A 23,608-nucleotide genomic window follows, 5' to 3' on the forward strand; every position below is an offset into this window, starting at 1 on the left:
GTTTCAACATTTGATACTAGAAAAGCAAGTTTGGGCCCAGACTATGGGATGCCGAATTTGGCCATCAAATGTCATAACTAGCTGATTAATGGCGATCACGGTAAAACCGTACATGAAATAAAATAGTTTGGATGTGATATCTTGATAACATTTAAAACACAACTTCCAGTTTAAATTTACAATCAATAACATTGATAACATTTGTGCAACATCGTACCGATTCTCACGAACCAGTTTTAATATAAATTGAAGCCACTTTGTATAAATATACTCGAAATCGTGGGTGTAAAGATCATGGCACCGAAACGTACTCCCTGTACGTAACAATCTCAGTGATAAGCTTGTAAGAAGTAACATTTCCATTAGGACCGATACTCTGTGCGCTCTGCTCAACATTGTGATTCATATCGCGTTTTCCTACCTCCTTCAGCCGGGTCAGAACATCTGCGGACAACTGTTTGTCAACAGCACTGTTTCTGTTGGCGAGTAGAGTGTTCAGCTTGTTCTTGTCCAATCCTTGCACGTTGGAGCCGGTTTGTAGGAAGTGACGAAGATTTACCTCGGTAACGAAGTCTGCTTTTTCTGAGGGACCATTGCACAGGACTCTTCCATTGAGACTAAGCTTAGTCAGCTTTGGCAAAGGATCTTGTAGCGGGAGATTCACACGATAGCTGACGCCATGACCGGTTGCTATTTGGTCGATCAGTTGTCTGTTCTCGCCGATGGCTTCAATAGATCCGACGTAATCCTAGAGATTGGTAGAAAAGATAGGTTGTAAATTACTACATTGGTATTTATCTTTGGATAACACAGATACATTAAATTTTGTCTCAAGTTGTTACTCTCACTGTGGTATGTTTTGTCATTTTATATTTATTACTATATAACATTATGTATTTTTTTCTCTCGGCAGATGGTTGCACAAAAAATATCTAGAGCAATTATGCTTACATAAGTTCAAACGCAATCTAGGGTTTCATGCGTTTTTGGTTGCTAAATTATTCAGTTTTATTTTTCGTTTCTTTTTTGGGAAAAAAAAGACGGATGGGTAATGTCGGGGACATAACCGGAGTGACGTAGGACTATACAAAGGGGACAGCTTTTGTTAAATATATATTTTAAATATATTGTTTTATTTTCTTCTCCTACGTGAATACCTACCTATCTACCTGAAAAATGGATTAGTTTACTGTTTACTCTTTATGAATATGTTGATGGTTCTGAAAAGAACCTTTGGTGTTGTGTTTTTGTTATCACTCGATATTCCCATCTTGTTCGGTTAAACCTTCCTGTTTAGCTATTGCGTTTGCCACTCGCCACAGCTTTCACAGTTGGAAAATTTCTTCCCATCCAGCTTGTGACATGTTGTTCAGTAAATTACATTTAATGCGACGTGCCGGAGAAACACTTTGCCACTCACTGAAACTAATTGTTGCCTTGATGAGCGCCGAACCGAAGCTGCTCTGTTCTTGATGCGGGTTTTCTGATTGTCGTGAGCAGCTTTGCAAGCCAACTCGAGCACTCCGACGGCCGAAACTCTATAATCGCTGTTAGGTATACTGGTGCTCCGGCACCAATCCGTTCGGCTTAGTTACCCTTGCGGAGCAATCAGTGAATGCGACCAACAGGGAACTGGAGACCTGCACGGTTCGAGTGAGACTTTGCCTTTCCCTTAACTTGTTCTCCTTTGTTACGTCCACGATGCCGATGCCGTACAACCACACGGGTTTACGGTTTGAAAGAAAATAAGATATTTTTTGGGGTCCGCGTGTTTTATACTCTAGCGGTACACACTCACAGGATAGAACCAAAACGGCAGACTCAGCCAGAGGGAATTCAGGAATTCACATACTCATCATATCCTGGCAAACAAATTATGAAAAAATCAATTTGTGTTTTATTTTTATTTTAGATATTGTTTCAGAAAGCATTAAACTGTATTTCCTAAACTCTTTTTTGGAAGGTTTAATGGCCCTGAAAAGCGCCGTGTTTTATGGAATGGTTCCAATTTAGAAAACTTAGTACTCGTGGTTTTGAAAAAAAAAACATATCTCGTTTTGGTCCTTTTAGCTCTAATCATTAAAGGACGTTGATCAATCGAACGGCACTGTACTGTCGACATCAGCAAGCTCACGGCGCATTAATTATGCCATCGGAATATCACCACATAGTCTCAGATTTAACCTTATTGATCTTAGAGGGTGAAAGTATTTCAATTGCATCCAATACTGGGATATCTGAAGGGTCCTAAGGTGCATTTAAATACAGTAAAAATGCTGAAGGTTTAAAAGGACAAACAACCTCCATTTCTTACAGTCTTCGTTAAACTAATCGAACTAATTAATTGAAAATGACGATAGTACTGATTCAGGTTTATGATTATGTCGAAGTCCAGTTGCTGAGCTACGGAAGTTAAAATTTGTGGAAAAATTGTAAACTTATCGATTTGAGCTTTGGTCGGAGAGATTTTGGGTGTGGTGTACAGTTATCAACGAACATGACCACCTTTGAGAAGAAATAGATATTAGTATGATACATTACCATTACACATAATTCCAGAATTAATATTTTTTTATTTTCTTTGCAAAATTTTTCGTCAAGTTGCATGATCCATTTCTCAAAAAACATTAAGGCCATCCATGCCTTGGTATTGCTCTCGTATATCACTGGTAATGACTTTTTCTTTTTTACCAGCAACGGTAGTTTATCGCTTCCGTTCATGTTGGTTGTGCTTTAAAGTTGATAATTCCCAATTTCTAGACAAATTCGCAATCCTTCTCCCGAAGAATAGAACCTGAGAGAGGTAAATTAGTTTCTCTGTCCTGATAAGACAAAAAATCCACTGACCGCTCCTGTTCCTCGATTCCAACAAGCCTTTGGTCTAGATTCAATTTTCCCTTCCGATTCCATTTTTTCTCTAGTGTTTCTCTAGTGCAATACGGAAATATTTTGCAGCTTCAGACCCCTTCCGTCCATACTTTTCGACCTGCTCGATGATGCTCAAACGTTGCGCAATGGTTAGCGTTTTAATCGTTCGCTTGAAAGGTTTTTCGCGGTTTTCCATACTTGAAAATAAATTCCTTGATGACACGAACACTTCGTCTTCACTTTCAAGAACAATTGAAATAACAGGTAATAACGCACAAAAACATATGCGCGAAAATCAATCAAGTTAGGGAGGTATCGAGTTATAGAAAGAAAAATGCTTGTAAAATCAAAGGTGTCATGAAATTCATCGAGTTACAGAACATCGAGTAAGGGAGAGTTGACTGTGTTTCTAAATCCTTACCTCTTTTTCAAAAAATGCCTCAAATGCCTGCTTTCCAATTAGAATATAATATTCGACTAAGTTCTTAAACATTCAATTAAATTTCAAGGAGAAAATGGAGAAAAGAGAAGAAAATAAAAAAGAAAATATATAATATTCCAAAAGTTTACGACGAGTGCCGCATGGGTAATCTGAAATGTATATTTGAAATTTGGAAACATTTATGTAATTTGAATACTTTACAAAGTTATAAAAAAAACAATACAAAAAGGCATGCAATTGTGTATGAGAATCTATATAAAGATTATTATCATTTGGACATTTCTATACAATTCCGGAAACGTAGTCATGATGTGCATCTACAGGATGTATTTTATATTGGAAATGAAAAATATATATAAAAATATATAAAATATATAGACCCCAAAGTTTATCAGATTATTATATTTATTTACAACTGAATTTGTGTAATCGATTCTCTTTATTACACTCGGCAAAAAAATTAGAAGAACAGAGTGCGAAGTCGGAAATTTTAAGTAATTATTGACATGCTGTAACGTGAAAAATCAACGCATATCGATGCGATTTACAACATTTTGAAGCTACAAGTTTCAGGTATTAGAATACTTTACGTACATATTTTTATCTTGATGTGTGTAAGTGTAGTGGGCAACATTATCGGGAAGAAATGAAAAATCGATTTTTCTCAGTTTTTTCAAAGATTTTAGGGACTAACACAATTTTTTTGCTAACCAACTCAACAGCAAATCCAATTAACCTTATCAATCACCTTTTCATTTGGTTCCTAGAACGTTCCTGTAGGCCCTTCCCATGGAGAGATATTTCAGTTTGAATGAAAAAATACCCCTTCGTCTTTGATGATGAATTATTCAATCGGTTGCATGCAAATCGAAAGGCAATTTTGAAAATTCCAGTAAATTCTGCACAAGGATTATTTGTTACTATGACGAAAAAAAAAGATGTAAATTTTTTGCATCGATTTCAAAAAAGTGCGAAAAACTAGATTTTTACAGTGCTTTATAAAATCTACTGTAATTCCGCAAATATCGTAGGAAGTTCTAATGTTTGCAGGCAAAGTTTTAGCCTTGTGTATTCCCTAAACTGAAAAAAATGAAAGTTTGAAAGTTTCATTTTCTACGTTTTTAGGTAAGAGGATTGAAAATTCTATATTTATTTTTTCCCTATATTATTGCCTACTTCACCTACACACATCAAGATAAAGAAATATACGTGTTATGTTCCTCTAATTTTGTTGTCGAGTGTAGTTTCAATGTTGAAATATCTTTATTTCGTGTTTGCACCTCATTTTATACACAATTTTCGTTATGCGCGGTGGCTATTCCAGACCATTCCGCGGATATCCGGGGTTCTGCTCTATAGCATTTTCTCCGGTGTGCGCGTTTAAACAAGTTTCCCCCGAATTTTCAAATTGTGAAAATTTGAATGAAAAAATATTACTTGATGTCCTTTTAATACATATAACATGTAGTCCTGACTTGTATGTTTCTGCCAAAAACATAAATCCCCCAAAATCGCCCAACGCTGAGAAAACACGTCCGTAACCTACGCAAAATCCACGTAGGGGAAGTGGGGGCATAGTGGTCACCCTAAGGAATATGCCCATTTCCAGCGTCCACATACCGCTTCAAATCCCGTTTCTCGAAGAATATTATAGTTCAACTCATTGTTGTTCAGGATTGCAAACAGCTTTTACTATAAAAATTAAAAATAGTACACTTTTCATCATTAGAAAAAAAGGTGAAAAATTGAAAAATCGAAAGCGGTCACTCGCACATATAAAGCTAAATGGGATAGATTTATGCGTGTTTTGTCCAAATTTGTTCAAATCATATTTGATATAGTAGGTGCATGTATAAAATAAGTTTGGCCTATTCACCTAAAGTCTCAATTTAAATTTTCTCATGCATACAAAAACGTAGTAAGAAACACATAACGTTCCGCATAGTGAGGCTTAGTTGAGTTGGAGTGGCATATTTATTCAGGGTCCGAGCCTCAAAAGGATCCTCTTCAAGAGCAGAATGTGATGCGGTATATCAGCTTTAGTGAACAGAACATTGTAAGTCGTTATTCACCTATGACCACTTTGTCCCCAAACATCAAAGTAATTTCTATGCTAATTAATCACTGAGATTAAACAAAATATGTGTTCACCTCTCCTAGAATATGTGAACAGTCGTCTAAACTGACAAATCGTCCAATATATCAGATTGAATAAACTGAATTTCACGAAGAATTCCTTAGATACCACGCGCACAGAACTACGGCCTAATGACTATCGAGAGAGCAATTTCTGTTTTTATTTATATTTTGACATGCGACAGCTCTACTGAAGTACAGGGTGACTCAAAAGTCATTAAATTCTTCAAAAATAAGGTGACTATCAATACGGAATCTCTACTCAATAGTTATACTACCAAACAAGCAGGTGACCACTTTGCCCCATGACCAATTTGCCCCCACTACCCCTATCGAGTGAGGTCGAATCATGGTTTTTCATATCTTCAAAGGCACCGCCTGCTATGACGAATTATATGGAGCATATGACGTCTTGTGTTCAGATCAAACTTCAGAGACCTTTGAAAAGCAATTTTGTATCAATAATAGATGTCGGGCATTCGAATACAATTTGATGTTATAAAAAATGACATTATTTTCGCATGACAAAAACACTTGATGAAATTGTATGCAATTTTAGTGGAAACCTGATTGCCCGGATAGTTTGCAACATAGCTACGATCCTTTAGTAAGGTCCGACCGAGCTTTAGCGAGCGTTTGTTTTTAAATATATCATTTATTTTTTATATCAATTCAAAACTATTGCACCACTAAAGGGTGTATCACATCAAATTGCATCACGGAAAAAACGCTGTAGAAATTCGCCTAGTAGACCGATCCTTTTGAAAATTTTAGACAGTAAAATAAAAACTATTAAACAACTTTTGGCATTTTCTTTTTATTCATACTTCGAGCCCAAGCCCGTATGCTCGCACCTTTCTCTTTACCCCGTCCATAAGGTTCTGTACAACGTCAGGTTGTAGTTTTTTTTGAACAGAAATCCATTTTCTCTTCAAGTCCGCCTCCGATTTGACAACTTTTGGGTTCTTCCGGAAGGCCTGCTTCATAATCGCCCAATATTTCTCTATTGGGCGAAGCTCCGGCGCGTTGGGCGGGTTCATTCCCTTTGGCACGAAGGTGACCCCGTTGGCTTCGTACCACTCCAACACGTCCTTTGAATAGTGGCACGAAGCGAGATCCGGCCAGAAGATTGTTGGGCCCTCGTGCTGCTTCAATAGTGGTAGTAAGCGCTTCTGTAGGCACTCCTTAAGGTAAACCTGCCCGTTTCCCGTGCCGTTCATCACGAAGGGGGCGCTCCGCTTTCCGCAAGAGCAGATCGCTTGCCACACCATGTACTTTCTGGCAAACTTGGATAGTTTCTGCTTGCGAATCTCCTCCTGAACGCTGAATTTGTCCTCTGCGGAGAAGAACAACAGGCCCGGCAGCTGACGAAAGTCCGCTTTGACGTAGGTTTCGTCGTCCATTACCAGGCAATGCGGCTTCGTCAGCATTTCGGTGTACAGCTTCCGGGCTCGCGTCTTCTCCACCATGTGTTGCCTTTCGTCGCGGTTAGAAGCCTTCTGAACCTTGTATGTACGCAGGCCCTCCCGCTGCTTGGTCCGCTGGACGAATGAACTTGACAAATTCAGCTTATTGGCGACATCCCGGACCGAACTTCTCGGATCACGTCTAAACTGCTTAACTACGCGCTTGTGATCTTTTTCACTGACGGAGCATCCATTTTTGCCGTTCTTCACCTTCCGATGGTTAGGTTCTCGAAGTATCGTTTTAGTACTCTGCTGACCGTGGATTGGACGATTCCCAGCATCTTACCGATGTCCCGATGTGACAACTCCGAATTCTCGAAATGAGTGCACAGGATTAATTCACGACGCTCTTTTTCGTTCGACGACATTTTTCCAAATTTACGAAAAATTGACAGTGAAGCATGGCCAACGTGATCTATACACTCTTATCTGATTATCTGATTATAAGCTGAATATATAATTCCTAAAAATTAAATTTCTACAGTGTTTTTTCCGTGATGCAATTTGATGTGACACACCCTTTATTTGAAGAAATTTCCACAATTATATTTTTTGGTATTTTGGTTTAGACATTTAGCAACCATAACTCGTATACTCGCACACGGCATCACAGACCGTCTTCTGTAGGAGCATTGCACCACTGCGACCATTAGTTTGATCTATTGTAGTGCAATCCACAGACCGTATTATATCGATGATGTTTTTCCGCGTCAGAATATTTCTAGCCTACTTGTGACCTTACACTTTTTTGAGCGGTTGTTTCTGTTGCAGTTGTTTTCCGGGAATCAATGTTTATATTTACCAAATCATCGCCTGCTGTGACGAATTCTATGGAACATATAAAGACTCGAGTTCAGTGGTCCGGAAACTGCGTCAGAGCGTCATGAAGGCCTTCAAAGCGAAGTCAGGACTTCCGGACGTGGACACTGTTAACAAACTCGGTGTTGTTCGCAATACAGTTCGGAATATACACAGTCGGAAAGGTTTCTTCAAATTTCAGGCTATTGAGAAACCAAACAGGACCGTAAGGCAAAACATTACCAAACTGCCCGCAATTCCGTCCAATCGAAATGTATTAGGATATCATAAAAGGTAAACTGAAGAAGAGTGGAAAAATGTGGAAATCGAGTTAGAATAAGCACTACAAGTTCAAATAAGCAAAGAACACGAAACAATTATTTTCATTCAAGATTTAAAAACTTGGAACTGTCTTCAGGCATGATAATCTGAGAGAGGGTACACTTACTTCGACACAAATCAAATTAAATGAAGTGAAAGCGACGAAACTTAATTAAACCTGATACGCGGAGCTCACGACACCTTTTGGGAAAGTTTCAATGAAGTGGCAAATGAAAATGAAAGTCATCGGTGCGTTGAGGGAAAAAATCCTTTGCTAACGAAATTGACTGTTATGCGAATACATTTCGAATGGATCGCATTTAATATCTAAGCAATTGCCTACCCACTTGGCAAGGTTTGCTAGAGTTTATCTTTTAGCTCCTTGCAGTAGTGTTTGCAAAGAAAGACTGTTCTCTGAAGCTGGTCTGGTGTACGAAGCAAAGCATAATCGTTCGGTTAAAAAAAAATGATATGTAGGTCTTCCGGACGTGGACACTGTTAACAAACTCGGTGTTGTTCGCAATACAGTTCGGAATATACACAGTCGGAAAGGTTTCTTCAAATTTCAGGCTATTGAGAAACCAAACAGGACAGTAAAACAAAACATTATAAAACTGCCCGTAATTCCGGTAGTAGGTCACTATTTCATCTAATCTCTGGTCACGTTTCATCTCTACTAAAAATGCTACTTCAATGGCCAGATACTGAAAAAAAAACAGCCGATGAGGTTGAAGAGCAACTTGTGCAGTAGTTGATGTCACATATGAAGCTCAAAGTTCGAATTTTCATTCGAGAGGATAAAAAATCGCAAAACACATATTGTAATTTAAACTTATACAGAACCTTCTCTTCTAATAACGTTTCATTCTAAACCAGGCAGATTCCGTGATATACACGATTTAAAGCGTATCGATTCTAAATTTGCAGCACTTTATAGGGGAAAAGCGGTTAAAATGAACACCATAAGGAATATACTCATTTACTGCGTCCATATACTGCTACAATTTCCGTTCTTCGGAGAATATTATAGCTTAACTAACTGTTGTTTAACATATCAAACGGTTTTTATTATAATAAATAAAAATAGTACATTTTTCATTATATGAAAATAGGATGTAAAATCGAGCATTTTTTTATCGTGCGGTCAAAATGATCACATGGTGGTGATATAATGAACAATTACATATATCATGCTAAATGGGATAGATTTATACGTTGTTCCTTATCTAAACTTGTTTAAATCATTATTGAAATAGTAGGTACATGTATAAATCAAGCTATGCTTATTCACCTACAGTAGTAATTATAATTTACTCATACGTGTGAAAAAGTAGTAAGAAACACATAACGCTTCACATATTGAGGTTTGGTTTTGGTCGAGGTGGCATATTTTTTTCAGGGTCAAAGCCACAAAAGGGACCCCTTGAAAAGCAACAATTGATGAGGTAGATCAGCTTTGGAAAACATGACATTTTGAGGCGTTATCCAGTGGTGGTTCATTTTGCCCCAAACAACAAAGTAATTTCGAATGCGAATTAATCACTGAAACCAAACAAGATATCTGTTTACCGCTCATTGAATATGTGAAAAGTTGTCCAAACTGATGATTTGTCGAAGATATCAGGTCGAATAATTTAAATTTTACGGGAAATTCCTTAAATACGATGCGCACAAAATTAAAAGTATTGCGAACAACACCGTGAGAGAAATTTCTGTTTTATTTATTTTTTTTTTTAGTTTCTTGCATAAAGGTCTTAAACAGCTTCAAATGTTTTAAGAGTAGGATAATGAAGAAGTATCAATTTGTTTATAGTTAAATTATCGAAGATTGAGCGCTGGTTCATTTTAGCAACCCTGTTAATTTTAACCTCATTTCCCCTATGCTTTCGTAATCATTGTATTTTTCCGAGATTTTCGAGCTTCCGACTACGACTTTTCGCGGCTCAATATGTTGACGTTATTAAAAATATTTCAAACTAAAAATAAATTCTCGCCTTGCTTCCGACGATTAGTAATATATTAACACAGTGCGTGGGACCCCAATCTGAGCAACTGAAATCACGCCACACATGTCGTTGCTTTCACTACTGTGGGTGGGTGGCATTTCCCAAGGCAAATCTACGCAAAGCTCGCGGATGTCGAGTTGGCTTTGATGATACCGAACTGATTATAAATTAGAATAATACACACGGAGAAATGTGTTGCGGCGATCGCGGATTTCAACAAGATTGCGAACTTGTCGGATAAAAACTATACCAAGATGTGAGAGAAACGGTTCATCTAATCTTGCGACCAAATAAGGAGCCGGCCACTAATGGATCGGACGCATTTACTCACCGATGGCAGCTGGGCGGCAACCGAGAATGAGATTTGCACCTCCGCGGTGTTCTTTAGCGGTTGCGTTTGAAGATTCACTAATCCATAGTACTGAGTCTGGTTGGTGTCGTACCGGTAGGTAAATAGCGCGGGACATGGTGATACTGGAGGAAAATTCGCTGGAACACTACTGGTAAACTCGAACAGTAATACGATTGCTGGTAGCCAAAGGTAGCAATTAGAACACGTCATTTTCGACACTCTGAACTGTTGTGATGCTTGCGGTAATGGTCGGAACTGTCGGTCTTGCTTCAAGCGTTAAATAAGTGTTGCTCGGTTTAATACTGAACGTGAACTGACAAACTCTAACGATCGATACTCACAAGAAAAAGTCCCAAGATCCTGCTTCAGACTCACACAAATCACTGAGAGAGGGGACGATCTTATGAGAATGAAGATCCGCACCAGAGAAGAAAAGGAGGTGTCTATAATGGCGACAATAGTGTCTTTAAGCCATATTTCATCACATCAATTGGCTGCCGGTCGGTGGGGGGGCTTCCACTGAAATCCGGTAGTGCTCGTAGAGTCTGATCGATGGCAGATTAGAGCGTTTCGGCGTTGATGTCGTGGGTGTGTGACGGGGGAACAAGGCATGGGCACCGAACGATTATTGCGGCGATAAAAATCAACATCAGCCAACAGAAGGACATTTGATCTCTGTGTTGTTGATGCTGTTGAGTAGCACTGTGACAGCGGGGTGGAATTCTTGGGCGAATTTGAACAGAGATGTCAGAGAGATGGACGCTATGAGGCACGCGGATTGGTGTGGAAAATTAGATTGTTTATTAGGTGGCGCCAATAGGTTTTGACCATCAAGCAACTTACGCGTCGGGCGCCGAAATTGATGGGTGATTTGCTTATTGTGATTTTATGCGTTTTATTATGGATGGAATTTCGATAATCAATATTGGGAAAAGACATCGACGAATAAAAAAGGAATATCAGAAGCATCGCATTACGATATGCAAGTATAGATAAATTATGAGGCGGATGCAGATAACGTTCTGAGATACTCTGTTTTTCCTGAAGGGGAATCATATTTATCGTAAACTAGGGCAGATTTTCACTAGAAAATCAGTGGCAATGATATATAAATTACTATTAAATTATGGAAAAAATGATTTTTCAAATGCTCTACTTGATGGGCGCGCTGAACGCTATTTTGTATTTCGTTCCAGATTGATCAAAACAATGTCTTCCAAATGTCACCAGAACGGTGTTGGGCTGCCGCCATACAAATTATTTCCAATTTTAACAGCATCTGTAATGCGATACCACGCGTGTGTCTTCATTATCAGCATTAATTTTGTTTTCATTTTCTCCTGCGACAGTCTGGCGATCGGTAGTTAATGATTGTCTAGACTGTGAAGCCTCTGATCGATCTGTTTCCCATGTGAAAGCTCGACCACATCCGCGTAGATAAAATATTGGGATGCCCACGTTGGGAGACAGCCGTAACCCCCCGTTGGATACAGTATTCGGACGCAAATTCCGTAGATTTAACGGAAGGACCTTCTTTCGGTCAATTTATTATTGAAGTCGATGTATTGTACAACATTTGGATTGATTTGAAAACAACGTCTATTATCAGGTGAAAGGCTTCATTTTGCTCCTAACCATTTAGCTACCGCAATATATGAGTGATTCTGGAGCCGGCAGTAAAACGGCTACAGAAAAAGATAATTGATACATCTGTGACTATCAGCAATTTGTTGATCTCTCGAGTAGGAATTAACCATGTGTAAAACACATGAGGATGTTGGAATAGATGATGATACTCACTGATGAGAAGCTAATGGGAATATTGCGGCTGCTCTCAGAAGTATTCCGTCAACACTCTTCTTATGAAATTTGTTCTTTTTTGAAGAATAATAGTTCTATTCCATTATTTACGTATTCTGTAATATATAAAATAGATAAAAAATTGTCCGCATGGGAATTCAACACAACATAAATTGACATTACGTAAAATTTGTTGACTTTTATTGTCTCCTTCTTCCTGTTGATTGAATCAATATGTTTCATCAATTAAGTTCTCCTCATAGGATATGCTTCGTTTTTATTACAAATTTCCATTATTTTGGGAGTGCAACTTAACTTTTATCAACTTATTTTTTCCCATCTTTCTGACAATTTGGATTCCATCGCGAAATAAGCGTTCATCTTGCGAAGTCGATAAGGAACTAGAATGAACTAGGTGAACTAGAATTTCCCATTCGCCCTTTTTTATTAACAGTTTTAAACTCGAACAGTAACATGAGGCCATGCGTTGTCATGGATGAATACCATCGACTAGTGCTTGGTCGCATTCAATTGCAAATAAGCACCATTTGCGAGAGGAATAGAAGAAAAGTGGAACTGAAGGGCATCGAATGCTTGTGGAAGTTTAAGGTGACTCTGCACTATCGGTTAGTTTTGTATGGAATATTTTGGACGATTTAGAAGTGGTGATTTTAGTGTTAAAGACAAAATGCGTCCGGGTTAATCGAAAAAGTTTGAAGACGAGGAACGAATCCGGCTCTGTATTAGGTGGGATCAAAAGGGCGTGACTCCTACAGGCAACAATTGAACTGTTTAAAGTGAAACTGTAAGAGCGAGTCGATGATATTTCATCATGACAACGCTCGACCTCATGTTGTTGTACGAGTTAAAAACTATTTGGAAAATAGAAGATGGAAAATTCTGGTTCCCCCACCTTATAGCCCAGTCCTTTCCGACTACTATTTGTTTCGATCGATGTAGAACACTTTGAATGTAATACGCTTCACTTGAGAAGAGGGTATCAAAAATTAGCTGGATTCATTCTTGGATTCCGAAGACGAACACTTATTTCGCGATGGAATCCGTAAATTGCCAGAGAGATGGGAAAAAGTAATGGCTAGCGATTGCCAATACCTTGGATAATCCAAAATATATATTTTATTAAGGCACATATGGCGTTAGCCTGACGGGGCCGGGAGTTCAATATTTTGACAATTTTGTCTTACGACTATGTTAGTAATATGTGACCGATTACTCGCGGTTGGCTCGAGGTTAGTATTACAAAGATTCTCATAATTGGGATGTTGCAGTCTCCAGTGCTCTGTATGTGTGGCCGACACGGGATACTTCCTATTGTGGTGCAACTGACCATTAATCAGCGACGCCCCCCTAGTCTGTACCTCATATCAATCGTGGTGCATCTCTCTTGACTCGAGGCATCCAGGGTAGAATGGTCACTGGGCGGTACAATCTTCAGCTCGTGTAGAGTTGTCATGAGCGGTACAACATTTGGCTCTTGTTGAATGGTCAGTGGCCTGCACAACCTTGGATAATGTATTAATTAATTTTATTATTCAAATAGATTTTTTTTCATGCAAAAAAGGTGTGCTACGAATTAAGTAGCACACCCAATAAATACAAATATGAGAATATAAATTCTTAAACTTGTGTATTCACCAAACACCTGAAACCCCTTCAAATTTATACTTCAAGTTTTAGAGTAAAGTTTTGAGTAAACTAGGAGAGCACTACATCGCAAGTTGCATTAGAAGTACAAATTATTTGTGCGTACGCTAAACCTGTATTTTGCACTTTTTGACGTAGAATTACGTTGTTCGGGAACTTATTCGGGATGCAAATTGACAAACGTAACATCGGACGCATCGCGAAAGTTTTTCAATTATTGCTCAGTCATTTACTGGTGGATTTAAGAGATTTTCGATCGATCTATATGAATACTTCCAATTAATCTATTAAAATGAAGAAAATTACATATTTTATGAAGCTAACTATCGAACAATTGGAAAATGTCGAACATTATTTGAACAGAAATCCAGCGTTCTCACTGGTCGATTGACACAAGAAACATGTGCTCAGTTGTTTGTATTGGCACTAATATAAAAATGAGAAAACGGGAATCAATGCACCGAAATATGCATTGATTTTCTCTGTGCTAAATCAAACGTTTTGATTAGTCAAATTCGCGCTTCCCAAGCCCTTGCAGCACATATATAAGCCGATTTTCCGTGATTTCACTGTTTTAGTGTAACACGTTTTGCAGTTACATCATTATTCACTGAAATATGCATCAATCAAAAATATCTATCTAGTAAAAGGTGCTACAACAATGTTACAGGAATGGAATGAAGGCTGATTGGTGAGCTTAATTGGAATTGCTATCTATTAGTGGAGTTAGTAGAATATTATGTTAATCTACAACAGCTAAAACAGAAAGAAATCGTTCTTAGTTTCTTCCCTATATTTTTGTTTACTACACGTACACAAAACAAGACAAAACACGTAAATTTTCCTAAAATTTCTAGAAAGCTTTAAAATGATGTATATCTCATTTTAATGCGTTGATTGTTCACGAAGTTACATCATTTAAGGTTCAGTATTTGACACTATTTGACAGATAAAGTTTGGATCAAACACTATTTTGTTTGTCACCCTTCAATTATCAACCGTGGCAAACAATGTAAAACGTCAAAATTTAAAAAAATTGACTGAAATATCTAACGTAACGTAACCATATACCGACAGGATTGATGAACAGAGCAAAAAAAATTTTAGGTAATCAATAACTGAATATTTGCTTGTCGTGTTTTGTGTCAAATATTTTGTTGTTTGTGTCAAATATTAATCAGTACACGTCAAATTTTATCTGTAAAATACTGTCAAATATTTGGCTTTGGTCAAGCAGTGTATGAGCACCCTTAGCAGTTGCAAAAGGACGTGGCCAGAATAATACCACTAATCTTCAATTTAGCATTTGTTCAATAGCGGATGGAGTCAATTTTAACTCAACAGTTTTGAATTCGTACCACCTACGAATTGTATAAATTTTTCGATGCTTATTATGCTAATTAATATACAATTATCGTAGATCGAATGGATTATTGTCAATTCTTTTTTTTTTATCCAGTTCATTTATTTGTAAGGCTCAATCGCATAAGCTTTGCGGAGCCGCTAATTCAAGGTTTGTTTATACAAATTCAACTAATTTCTATGTTTAGTAGGATTCGACCGAATACTCGCGGTTTACTCGAGGTTAAAAGGGCAACATTTTTGTGGGACGGGTCAGGTTAGGGATATGGATATGAGGTATCGTTGTCTCAACCGAGAGTTGCCGCACGCACTGCAGCATTGTGCATAATGACCAGTGATAGCATCTGGTGTTCGACTATCTGTCGAGGGTGGGCGACGGTGAGATGGGGGGACAAGACAAACAAACTAATAACGAAAAAGAAAAACACAAAAGCATTAAATACTTATACTAGACCGTTTCACAAACATATAGATCAACTGCATATAGCAGATGTCGCGAGTTCCCAACACGTCTCTAACAGGAACATAGGGTTGTCTTCCTTGGACCTCAAGGGCATTCAAAAGGTACTCTCTGGCTGCGTAATTATCCGTACATTGCCAAACTGCGTGATCGATGTCATCGTAACCGTTTCCACACCGACAGACGTTGCTTTGAACAAGATTTATTCTGTGGAGATGCACATCTAGCGAGTAGTGGTTGGACATAAGTCTACTCATTACACGAATGAAGTCACGACTTACGTCCAATCCTTTGAACCACGCTCTCGAAGAAACCTTTGGAATAATTGAATATAACCACCGCCCAAGACTTCCAGTGTCCCAATCGGTTTGCCAACTCAAGAGGGAACTCTGACGCAGTAATTGGAAAAATTCATCGTATGAAATCTGTCTATCAAACAATTCGCCTTCCTGGGCACCCACCTTTGCGAGAGTGTCCGCCTTCTCATTGCCAGGAATTGAGCAATGAGAGGGGACCCAAACAAAGGTTAACTTATAAGATCTTTCGATCAGTGCACTCATCTGCTGTCTCACTTCTGTGAGGAAATAAGATGGGTGCCTACTAGTTTTCATCGACTGGAGAGCCTCAAGCGAACTGAGACTATCCGAGAAAATGAAGTAATGGTCTGCAGGCTTGTTGGAGATCATCCCTAATGCGAAGTCGATTGCTGCCAGCTCAGCAACATAAACGGAACAAGGTTCCTGCAGTTTACGGAAGGTGCTTGAATTTTTATTGAAAACACCGAAGCCAGTGGATCCATTGAGGCGAGACCCATCAGTGAAGTATCTTTTCATGCTATTGACTTTTTGGTACTTTCGGTTAAAAATACGGGGAATGAAAGTTGGTCGAAGCTGATCTGAAATCCCAAGTATTGCTTGTTTCATCGACAGATCGTATTCAATTGAGGAACTGCTGATGGTGAAGTGAGCACGGTCTGGAGTAAACGATGGAAGACAAATATCCGACGAAATATAGTGGTAATAAATTCTCATAAACCGAGATTGTATATTTAGATGAAGAATTTTTTCAAAGTTTTCAATCACAAGTGTGTTCGTGACTCCGCATTTCACCAGTATTCTGAGCGAAAGTTCCCAGAATCGGTTCTGTAGAGGAGTTACTCCTGCCAGAACCTCGAGACTCATGTTATGCGTTGAGTGCATACAGCCGAGAGCTATACGCAGACAATGATATTGAATTCGTTTCAATTTTAGAAGGTGGCTTTTAGCTGCTGAGAGAAAGCAGAAAGAGCCATACTCCAGAATAGATAGAATAGTTGTTTTATAAAGCGTTATGAGATCTCCCGGATGAGCTCCCCACCACGTGCCGCAAATCGAGCGGAGAAAGTTGACTCTTTTTTGACATTTTTGCTTCAAATACGTAATGTGGGTATTCCAAGTGCATTTTGAATCAAACCAGACACCAAGGTACTTGAAGGTCAATTATTGGGTAATGTTTCTGCCCAAAAGCTTAAGTTGCAATTGGGCTGGGGACCGTTTTCGAGTAAACACTACCAGTTCTGTTTTCTGCGGCGAGAATTCTATCCCTAAGTTCCTTGCCCAAGAAGACAAGTTATCTAGGGAATTTTGCAATGGTCTTTGCAAGTTTTCGGTATGGGGACCGCTGACGGAAACCACACCATCATCTGCAAGTTGTCTTAGCGTGCATTGTTCTACCAAACAACTGTCAATATCTTTCACATAAAAATTATAAAGAAGGGGGCTGAGACAAGAGCCTTGGGGTAGACCCATATAACTATTTCTGGAAGTTGTCAGCTGTCCGAGGGTGAAGTTCATTTGCTTTTCTGACAACAAATTGTACAAGAAGTTATTCAAAATAAGAGGAAGTCCACATCTGTTCAGATTGTCTGACAGAATTTCTATGGAAACTGAATCAAAAGCTCCCTTAATATCCAAGAATACTGAAGCCAGTTGCTCCTTGTGCGCAAAGGCCAGTTGAATATCTGTAGAAAGCAACGCTAGACAATCGTTTGTTCCTTTGCTCTTGCGAAACCCAAATTGTGTACATGATAGCAAATTATTTGTCTCGATCCATTGATCGAGTCTTCGAAGGATCATTTTCTCCAGCAATTTTCTAATGCACGAGAGCATAGCAATCGGACGGTATGAGTTATGGTCAGACGCTGGTTTGCCAGGCTTTTGAATTGCTATCACTTTGACCTGTCTCCATTCGGGTGGCACAATATTGTTTTCTAGTAGGGTATTGAATAAGTCTAGCAAGCGTCTTTTCGCGATATCGGGAAGATTTTTTAGAAGAACGAATTTAATCATATCGCTTCCGGGTGAAGAGTTGTTCGATGAAAGAAATGAAAGAGCCATAGAAAATTCCAGCATTGAGAATGGTCTCTCCAGAGGTCCACCGCTCGGAGACGTTTCTCGAAGAATATGTTGGGCTGGAACTGAGTCTGGACAGACCTTTTTAGCGAAATCGAATATCCATCGGTTGGAGTATTCTTCACTCTCGTTGGTAGATGAGCGGTTACGCATGTTGCGAGCTACCCTCCACAAGGTGCGTATTGAGGTTTCACGAGAAAGACCTTCGATGAAATTGCGCCAGTAACCGCGTTTTTTTTGCTTTAACTAATTGTTTCAGCTGTATTTCAAGCTTTGAATATTCCTCGAAGTGTGTGGATGTTCCATGTCTGCGAAAAGCTTTGAAAGCATCAGATTTTTTCAAATACAATTTTGTGCATTCATCGTCCCAGCCAGGAGTGGCTGGTTTTCTTTTAAATGAAGCACTTGGAACTTTTCTTTTTTGTGCTTCCAGTGAGCTTTTATACAATAAATCGACGAAGAATCGATATTCTTCCAATGGTGGAAGTATATCTATTGATTCGACACCGATTGCCTTGTTAGATCAAATGGAACTCGAGATGGTTCAGTGGATTGCGGGCTACACTTGATTGATATATTGATTGGCAAGTGATCGCTACCATGGGGATCATTGATGACCTTCCACTGACAATCTAATGATAGCGAGTTTGAGCACAAAGATAGATCGAGTCGGCTTTCCCGAGCCGGAGGTTTTGCAATTCGTGTCACTTCACCAGTGTTCAAGATAGTCAAGTTGAAATCGTCACATAAATCGTAAAAAATAGCCGCCCTAGCGTCATCATAAAGATCGCCCCACCCAGTACCATGGGAGTTCATGTCACCCAAAATTAGAACTGGGGTTGAGAGAATCGAAATTAGATTCCAAAGTTGACTACGGCTAATGGAAGTATTCGGGGGAACGTATACTGAAGCTATGCAGAGTTCTTTATTCTTTGCAGTTATTTGACAAGAGACGATTTCGACGTCTGATAGAGCTGGGAGAGCAATTTTATAGAAAGAGTAGCACTTTTTGATCCCTAAAAGTACTCCTCCATAGGAATCATCACTATCCAGGCGAATAATATTAAAATCGTAGAAGTTGAGTTCTGTGTCAGAAGAAAGCCATGTTTCGGAAAGAGCGAATATATCACAATCATAATTTTGAAGTAAAAATTTGAACGAGTCTAGTTTAGGCACTAGACTACGGCAGTTCCATTGTAGCACATTGATCATATCTTCTACTACGTTAGATGAATTATCCATCGAAAGATATGATTGATGCAAGGAGGGGCCATGAAGCAGTCAATTGCTTAAGATAAGACTTTAAAGATGGAAGCAAGGCAGAAATAAGGCTTCTGAGGGGGTCTTGAATTTTGAACGTGTTTAGTATGAAGTCCACAATGTCCGAAAAAGCTATCAATCCTCGATTAGACGCGAATTTTCTACGAGAAGATCGAGGAGCAGCGTTTTTATTTCTCTCTTCTCTGGGTAATGATGTAGAATCCTTGCTGCAACCAGGAACTGGCTGAGAAGGAGCCTTCGGATTCGTTTTTTGCGTTTCGTGCAAGAATCCTCACTATGTTTATCGCCACATTTGCCGCAACGAAATTTGTTGCCGCAGTGGCTAACCGAGTGTCCCATCTTTTTACATTTGGTACAATTATAAACCCGCGGTACAAACAGGCGCACTGGGAAAAAAACATTTTCTACTTTCACATAGTTTGGGAGAACAGAACCTGCGAAAGTAACTCGAAAAGAGTGTGAGGGCTTATAAACTTTTTTATTTTCTTCCAAAGATGCTGAATGCAGATTTCTAACATCCAGGATCTTTACAAGATCTCCAATCATCGAGTTTTTGAAGGAACCCGACGCTTTTTTCAGTTCATCGACGCTCAGACTCGCGTCGGTTACTACGCCTTCTATCTCGACTTCTCGAGAAGGGATGTAGATGTGATACTCCCTGTTAAAAACATCGTGGTCAACAATCTTGTTGGCCACATCAAAAGTCGGTGCTTCTACACGCAGTTTGTCCGGTCTCTCTTTATGTATCGAGACGCCCTTATAATTACGTAGCAAATCTCTTGAAATATCAAGAGTTCTCAAAGCTTTTTTCTTGGGCCGAAAGAAAACAACCCATGGTGCCTTCGAGGACTGTTGATAATAACGCGTCCGCGCAACATTGGCATCAGCAGATGTCATAACGGTTGCGCAGACGGTGCGCAACCGCCTATGAAAACTAAAAAAAAACTCGCACGCACACACACAACTCACACGCACACACTCGCGCAAAAACTCAACTTAAAACTAACTTAGACTAAAAACTAACTTAAACTAAAAACTAGCTCAAATCAAAAATCTTCTTGAAAAAAAATACAATAATTTCGTAAAAAAAAAAAATAAATAAATGAATAAAAACTCAATAAAAAAATTTAGTCTGATGAGTTCGAACAACTTGAACAACCCTATTCAGGGAGCTATACAACGCTGCACGCTACGGTATAAGCACAATAGCGAGACGGCAAAAACTATTCTATTGTACTTCTCTGTTTGATGTTTGGTGAAGATACAAATGTGACGCTCAATGAAACCAATTCACAGAACACCGGTCCAGCGTCGCTGGAGAGGTGCTGCTTCCTCGCTGTTCCGGATGCGTTGGCACTTAGCTTGTCACCAATGGGCGAAAGAAAAAAAAACAACAACCAAAAATCACTTTGGCGGAGGGGGAAAAAAAACTTCCCAGCTTCGATATTGTAGTGGAGGACGGACAATGTGTGTCCGTCTCTTGCAAATAATCGACGAGGAATGATTGTCAATTCTTATTTCACATAAATTCGTTTCGTTCATTTATGTGGTTGTTTGATGTTTGGTGCATTTTTAGGTATATTGTTTTTTTCCGCAATTTTTGAATTAATTGACACTAATGCACAATGATCCAGGAGGTGCATTCAACAGGGAATTAGTAGCTAGAGCTCAACAGTTATTCACTAGACAAAAACTGCTATTCACTTGAACTCGAGTCAAAAATTTTTAATACTAAAAATTGTCTACTAAGGAGAGTTTCTTCGACAAGAAAAGTTCCTTGGTGGAACAAAAGGCTCGAGCGGCTTCGCAAAACAGCGAGGAAACTGTTCAACAGAGCTAAAGTAAATTCGGATTGGTTTCAATACAGGAGCACCCTAACCGAATGTAACAGAGAACTAAGACGGTCTAAATGAAAATCTTGGGTAAATAACTGCGAAAGCATTGAAAGTACTCCAATCGTTGTAAGACTAAGCAAGATTCTTGTAAAAGACCACTCGAACGGGCTAGGCTCCCTCAAAAAGGACGACGGTTCGTTCACAAAATGTCCCTCAGAAGTATTGGAGTTACTGATGAAAACTCACTTCCCGCGATCAACATCTGTTCATTCTGATACCAGTCCTAGCTATAATCGCGACATAAAATGCTCTCGAAGGTATCCTGAAAGTGCAAAGGAAGTCGCAAATATATTTGCTGGATTGAAAGGGCGAGGGCCAGAGTAGAAATAAATCGCGTTTCAGCTTAGGCGGCTCGCACACCGAAGCAATAAGCAACTTGCAACTGTCAACATGCAATAAGCAATATTATCGCCAATGGATTTTTACATTTAATTTTTGTTGATCTCGCACACCGACGCAATACGATATCGCTGTCGCCTTTACAGAGCAACACATGTCGCTAGCAACACGGTGTGTCGGTTGAAGAGCAACTTATTGCCCATATTTTGACAAGTTTCGTACATTAAGCCGATTATTGCATAATGTCAGGGGTTTTCATTGCTCTGGTATGCGAAGAACAACAAAATATGTTGCCTGTTGCATATTGCGTATTGCAGTTTGCTAGTTGCTTATTGCTCCGGTGTGCGAGCTGCCTTAAAGCGATACAAACGTGAAGCAACGCGTTTTGCTTTTAAGGTCGATCGAAAGATTCGTAAACACTCCGTGTTTCCAACAGAATCTTTTTCATAAACTTTTCCGTGAATAAAGTACAATATAATTTGGAAGTAAATGTTGCTAAATGAGCTAGTGGATTAATTGCCAACAAACATACGATTGAATTGGGCGCTTTACCAACGCCAAATCGTATCGCCTGATTTACTAACGTTGGGAGGGTTCATGTCTTCAATAGTTTCGGCGGTCAGTCATTTAGTTCCGCCCGCAGTACGATGTTCCCAAAAGTATGAGCAGGCGAAAGGGAAGGTTTTCATAAACGCACACGCGATCGAAAACAACAGTAGCACAATTGGTTCGTCTGACAGTTAGCCGAAGCCGTGCCCTGTTTGTCAACGGATTGGACATAAAGTTAAGGACTGTCTCGAATTCAAGAAACTTGATGTCGATAGTTGTTGGAAAGCAGTTCAGTTGCATCATTTGTGTCGTCGTTGTTTGGTACCACATGGGAAGCGACCTTGTAAGAGCTTTGTTTGTGGAATCGACGGCTGCAAATATCGGCATGATAGACTCCTCCACTCCACCAAATCGGGCGATAGAGCCAATTTAGGTAAACAAGCGGCGACGTCCGGAACAGTCACGATCCATCACAATAAGAGCCCCCGCATACTACAGACTTTCTGTCAACCAACAGGGTCGGCCCTTCTGGTGCAAAAACCGACCCAACTGAATCGGCGTAATGAGCGCACATGCATACCTATCCGTACTGATTAAGAAGCCGACCAAACTATCGGCCGACAAATCAGTCTGCGGTCTGCGGGGGCTTTAAGGGGAAGTGCATTCTTTTCAAAATAATTCCCGTTACCGTTTATGGAAAAAAGGTTTCCGTAGACACTTTCGCGTTTCTGGACGACGGGTCGGAGTTAACATTGATGGATAAGGAACTTTTTGGTCAACTTGGAGTAGAGGGTAAGGTAGATCCCCTTTGCTTACAATGGACAGGAAACGTCACTAGGAAGGAATCCGATTCCTGCGTTATACAGTTAAAAATATCTGGTCGTGGGATTCACAAACAATTCCCATTGAAAAATGTTCATACCGTAAGAAATTTGAACTTACCGACACAGACGTTAAAATGCAGCGTAGTTGTGAATTCAAAGACATCGGATAAGGTACGCCTGGGTACGTGTGGGATGCAGCCGCCATGACAGAACACATTTCTTTTATATCGTTCTTGAAGGGACCAGATTTTCTGATATCGCTGCCCGGAGTCCTGTTCCAGTTCTGCCAACGACAGATTGCAGTTAGTGGTGATATCAGAGAAATGTTCCACCAGATTCTGATTCGCCAATCTGATCGTCAATCGCAGAGGTTCCGCCAGATAATTTGAACATCAATATCCAAAAGCGTCGAAGGCAATTATAGAAGACCATCATATGGATGACTATCTAGGCAGTTTCGATAGTGTCGATGAAGCAGTAGAAGTGTCGACAGAAGTAAAGTCTGTTCACGGAAGGGCAGGATTTCAAATCAGAAATTGGTTGTCGAATTCTAAGGACGTGGTGCAGTGGGTATGGGAAACTACGACAGCACATTCTGAACAATTCAACATCGACAAAGCAAACGTGTGTGGAAGAGTGCTTGGGCTGAAGAGG

The 23,608-nt window shown here is 39.5% G+C and overlaps 1 protein-coding gene across 1 annotated transcript; it reads right to left on the reverse strand.

Moving 5' to 3' along the window:
- Positions 1–187: 187 nt before the first annotated feature.
- Positions 188–23,159, reverse strand: LOC129774270 (uncharacterized). Its single transcript, XM_055777988.1, has 3 exons — positions 23,073–23,159; positions 10,369–10,656; positions 188–748 (listed from the first exon to the last, which is right to left on the reverse strand). The coding sequence occupies exons 1-3, from the start codon at positions 23,157–23,159 to the stop codon at positions 293–295; spliced, it is 831 nt and encodes a 276-aa protein (XP_055633963.1). The 3' UTR covers positions 188–292.
- Between the last annotated feature and the right edge of the window lie 449 nt (positions 23,160–23,608).

The sequence above is a fragment of the Toxorhynchites rutilus genome, chromosome 3, assembly GCF_029784135.1.
Source record: "Toxorhynchites rutilus septentrionalis strain SRP chromosome 3, ASM2978413v1, whole genome shotgun sequence".
Lineage (NCBI taxonomy): Eukaryota > Metazoa > Arthropoda > Insecta > Diptera > Culicidae > Toxorhynchites > Toxorhynchites rutilus.

Coding starts and splice junctions, on each gene's coding strand:
- LOC129774270 (XM_055777988.1), bottom strand. CDS start 23,159: ATGGCGGCTGCATCCCACACGTACCCAGGCGTACCTTATCCGATGTCT. Junction 10,657..23,072: donor GCATTTTAACGTCTGTGTCG/GTAAGTTCAAAT, acceptor TAACGCTTGAAG/CAAGACCGACAGTTCCGACC. Junction 749..10,368: donor TTGCCGCCCAGCTGCCATCG/GTGAGTAAATGC, acceptor ACCAATCTCTAG/GATTACGTCGGATCTATTGA.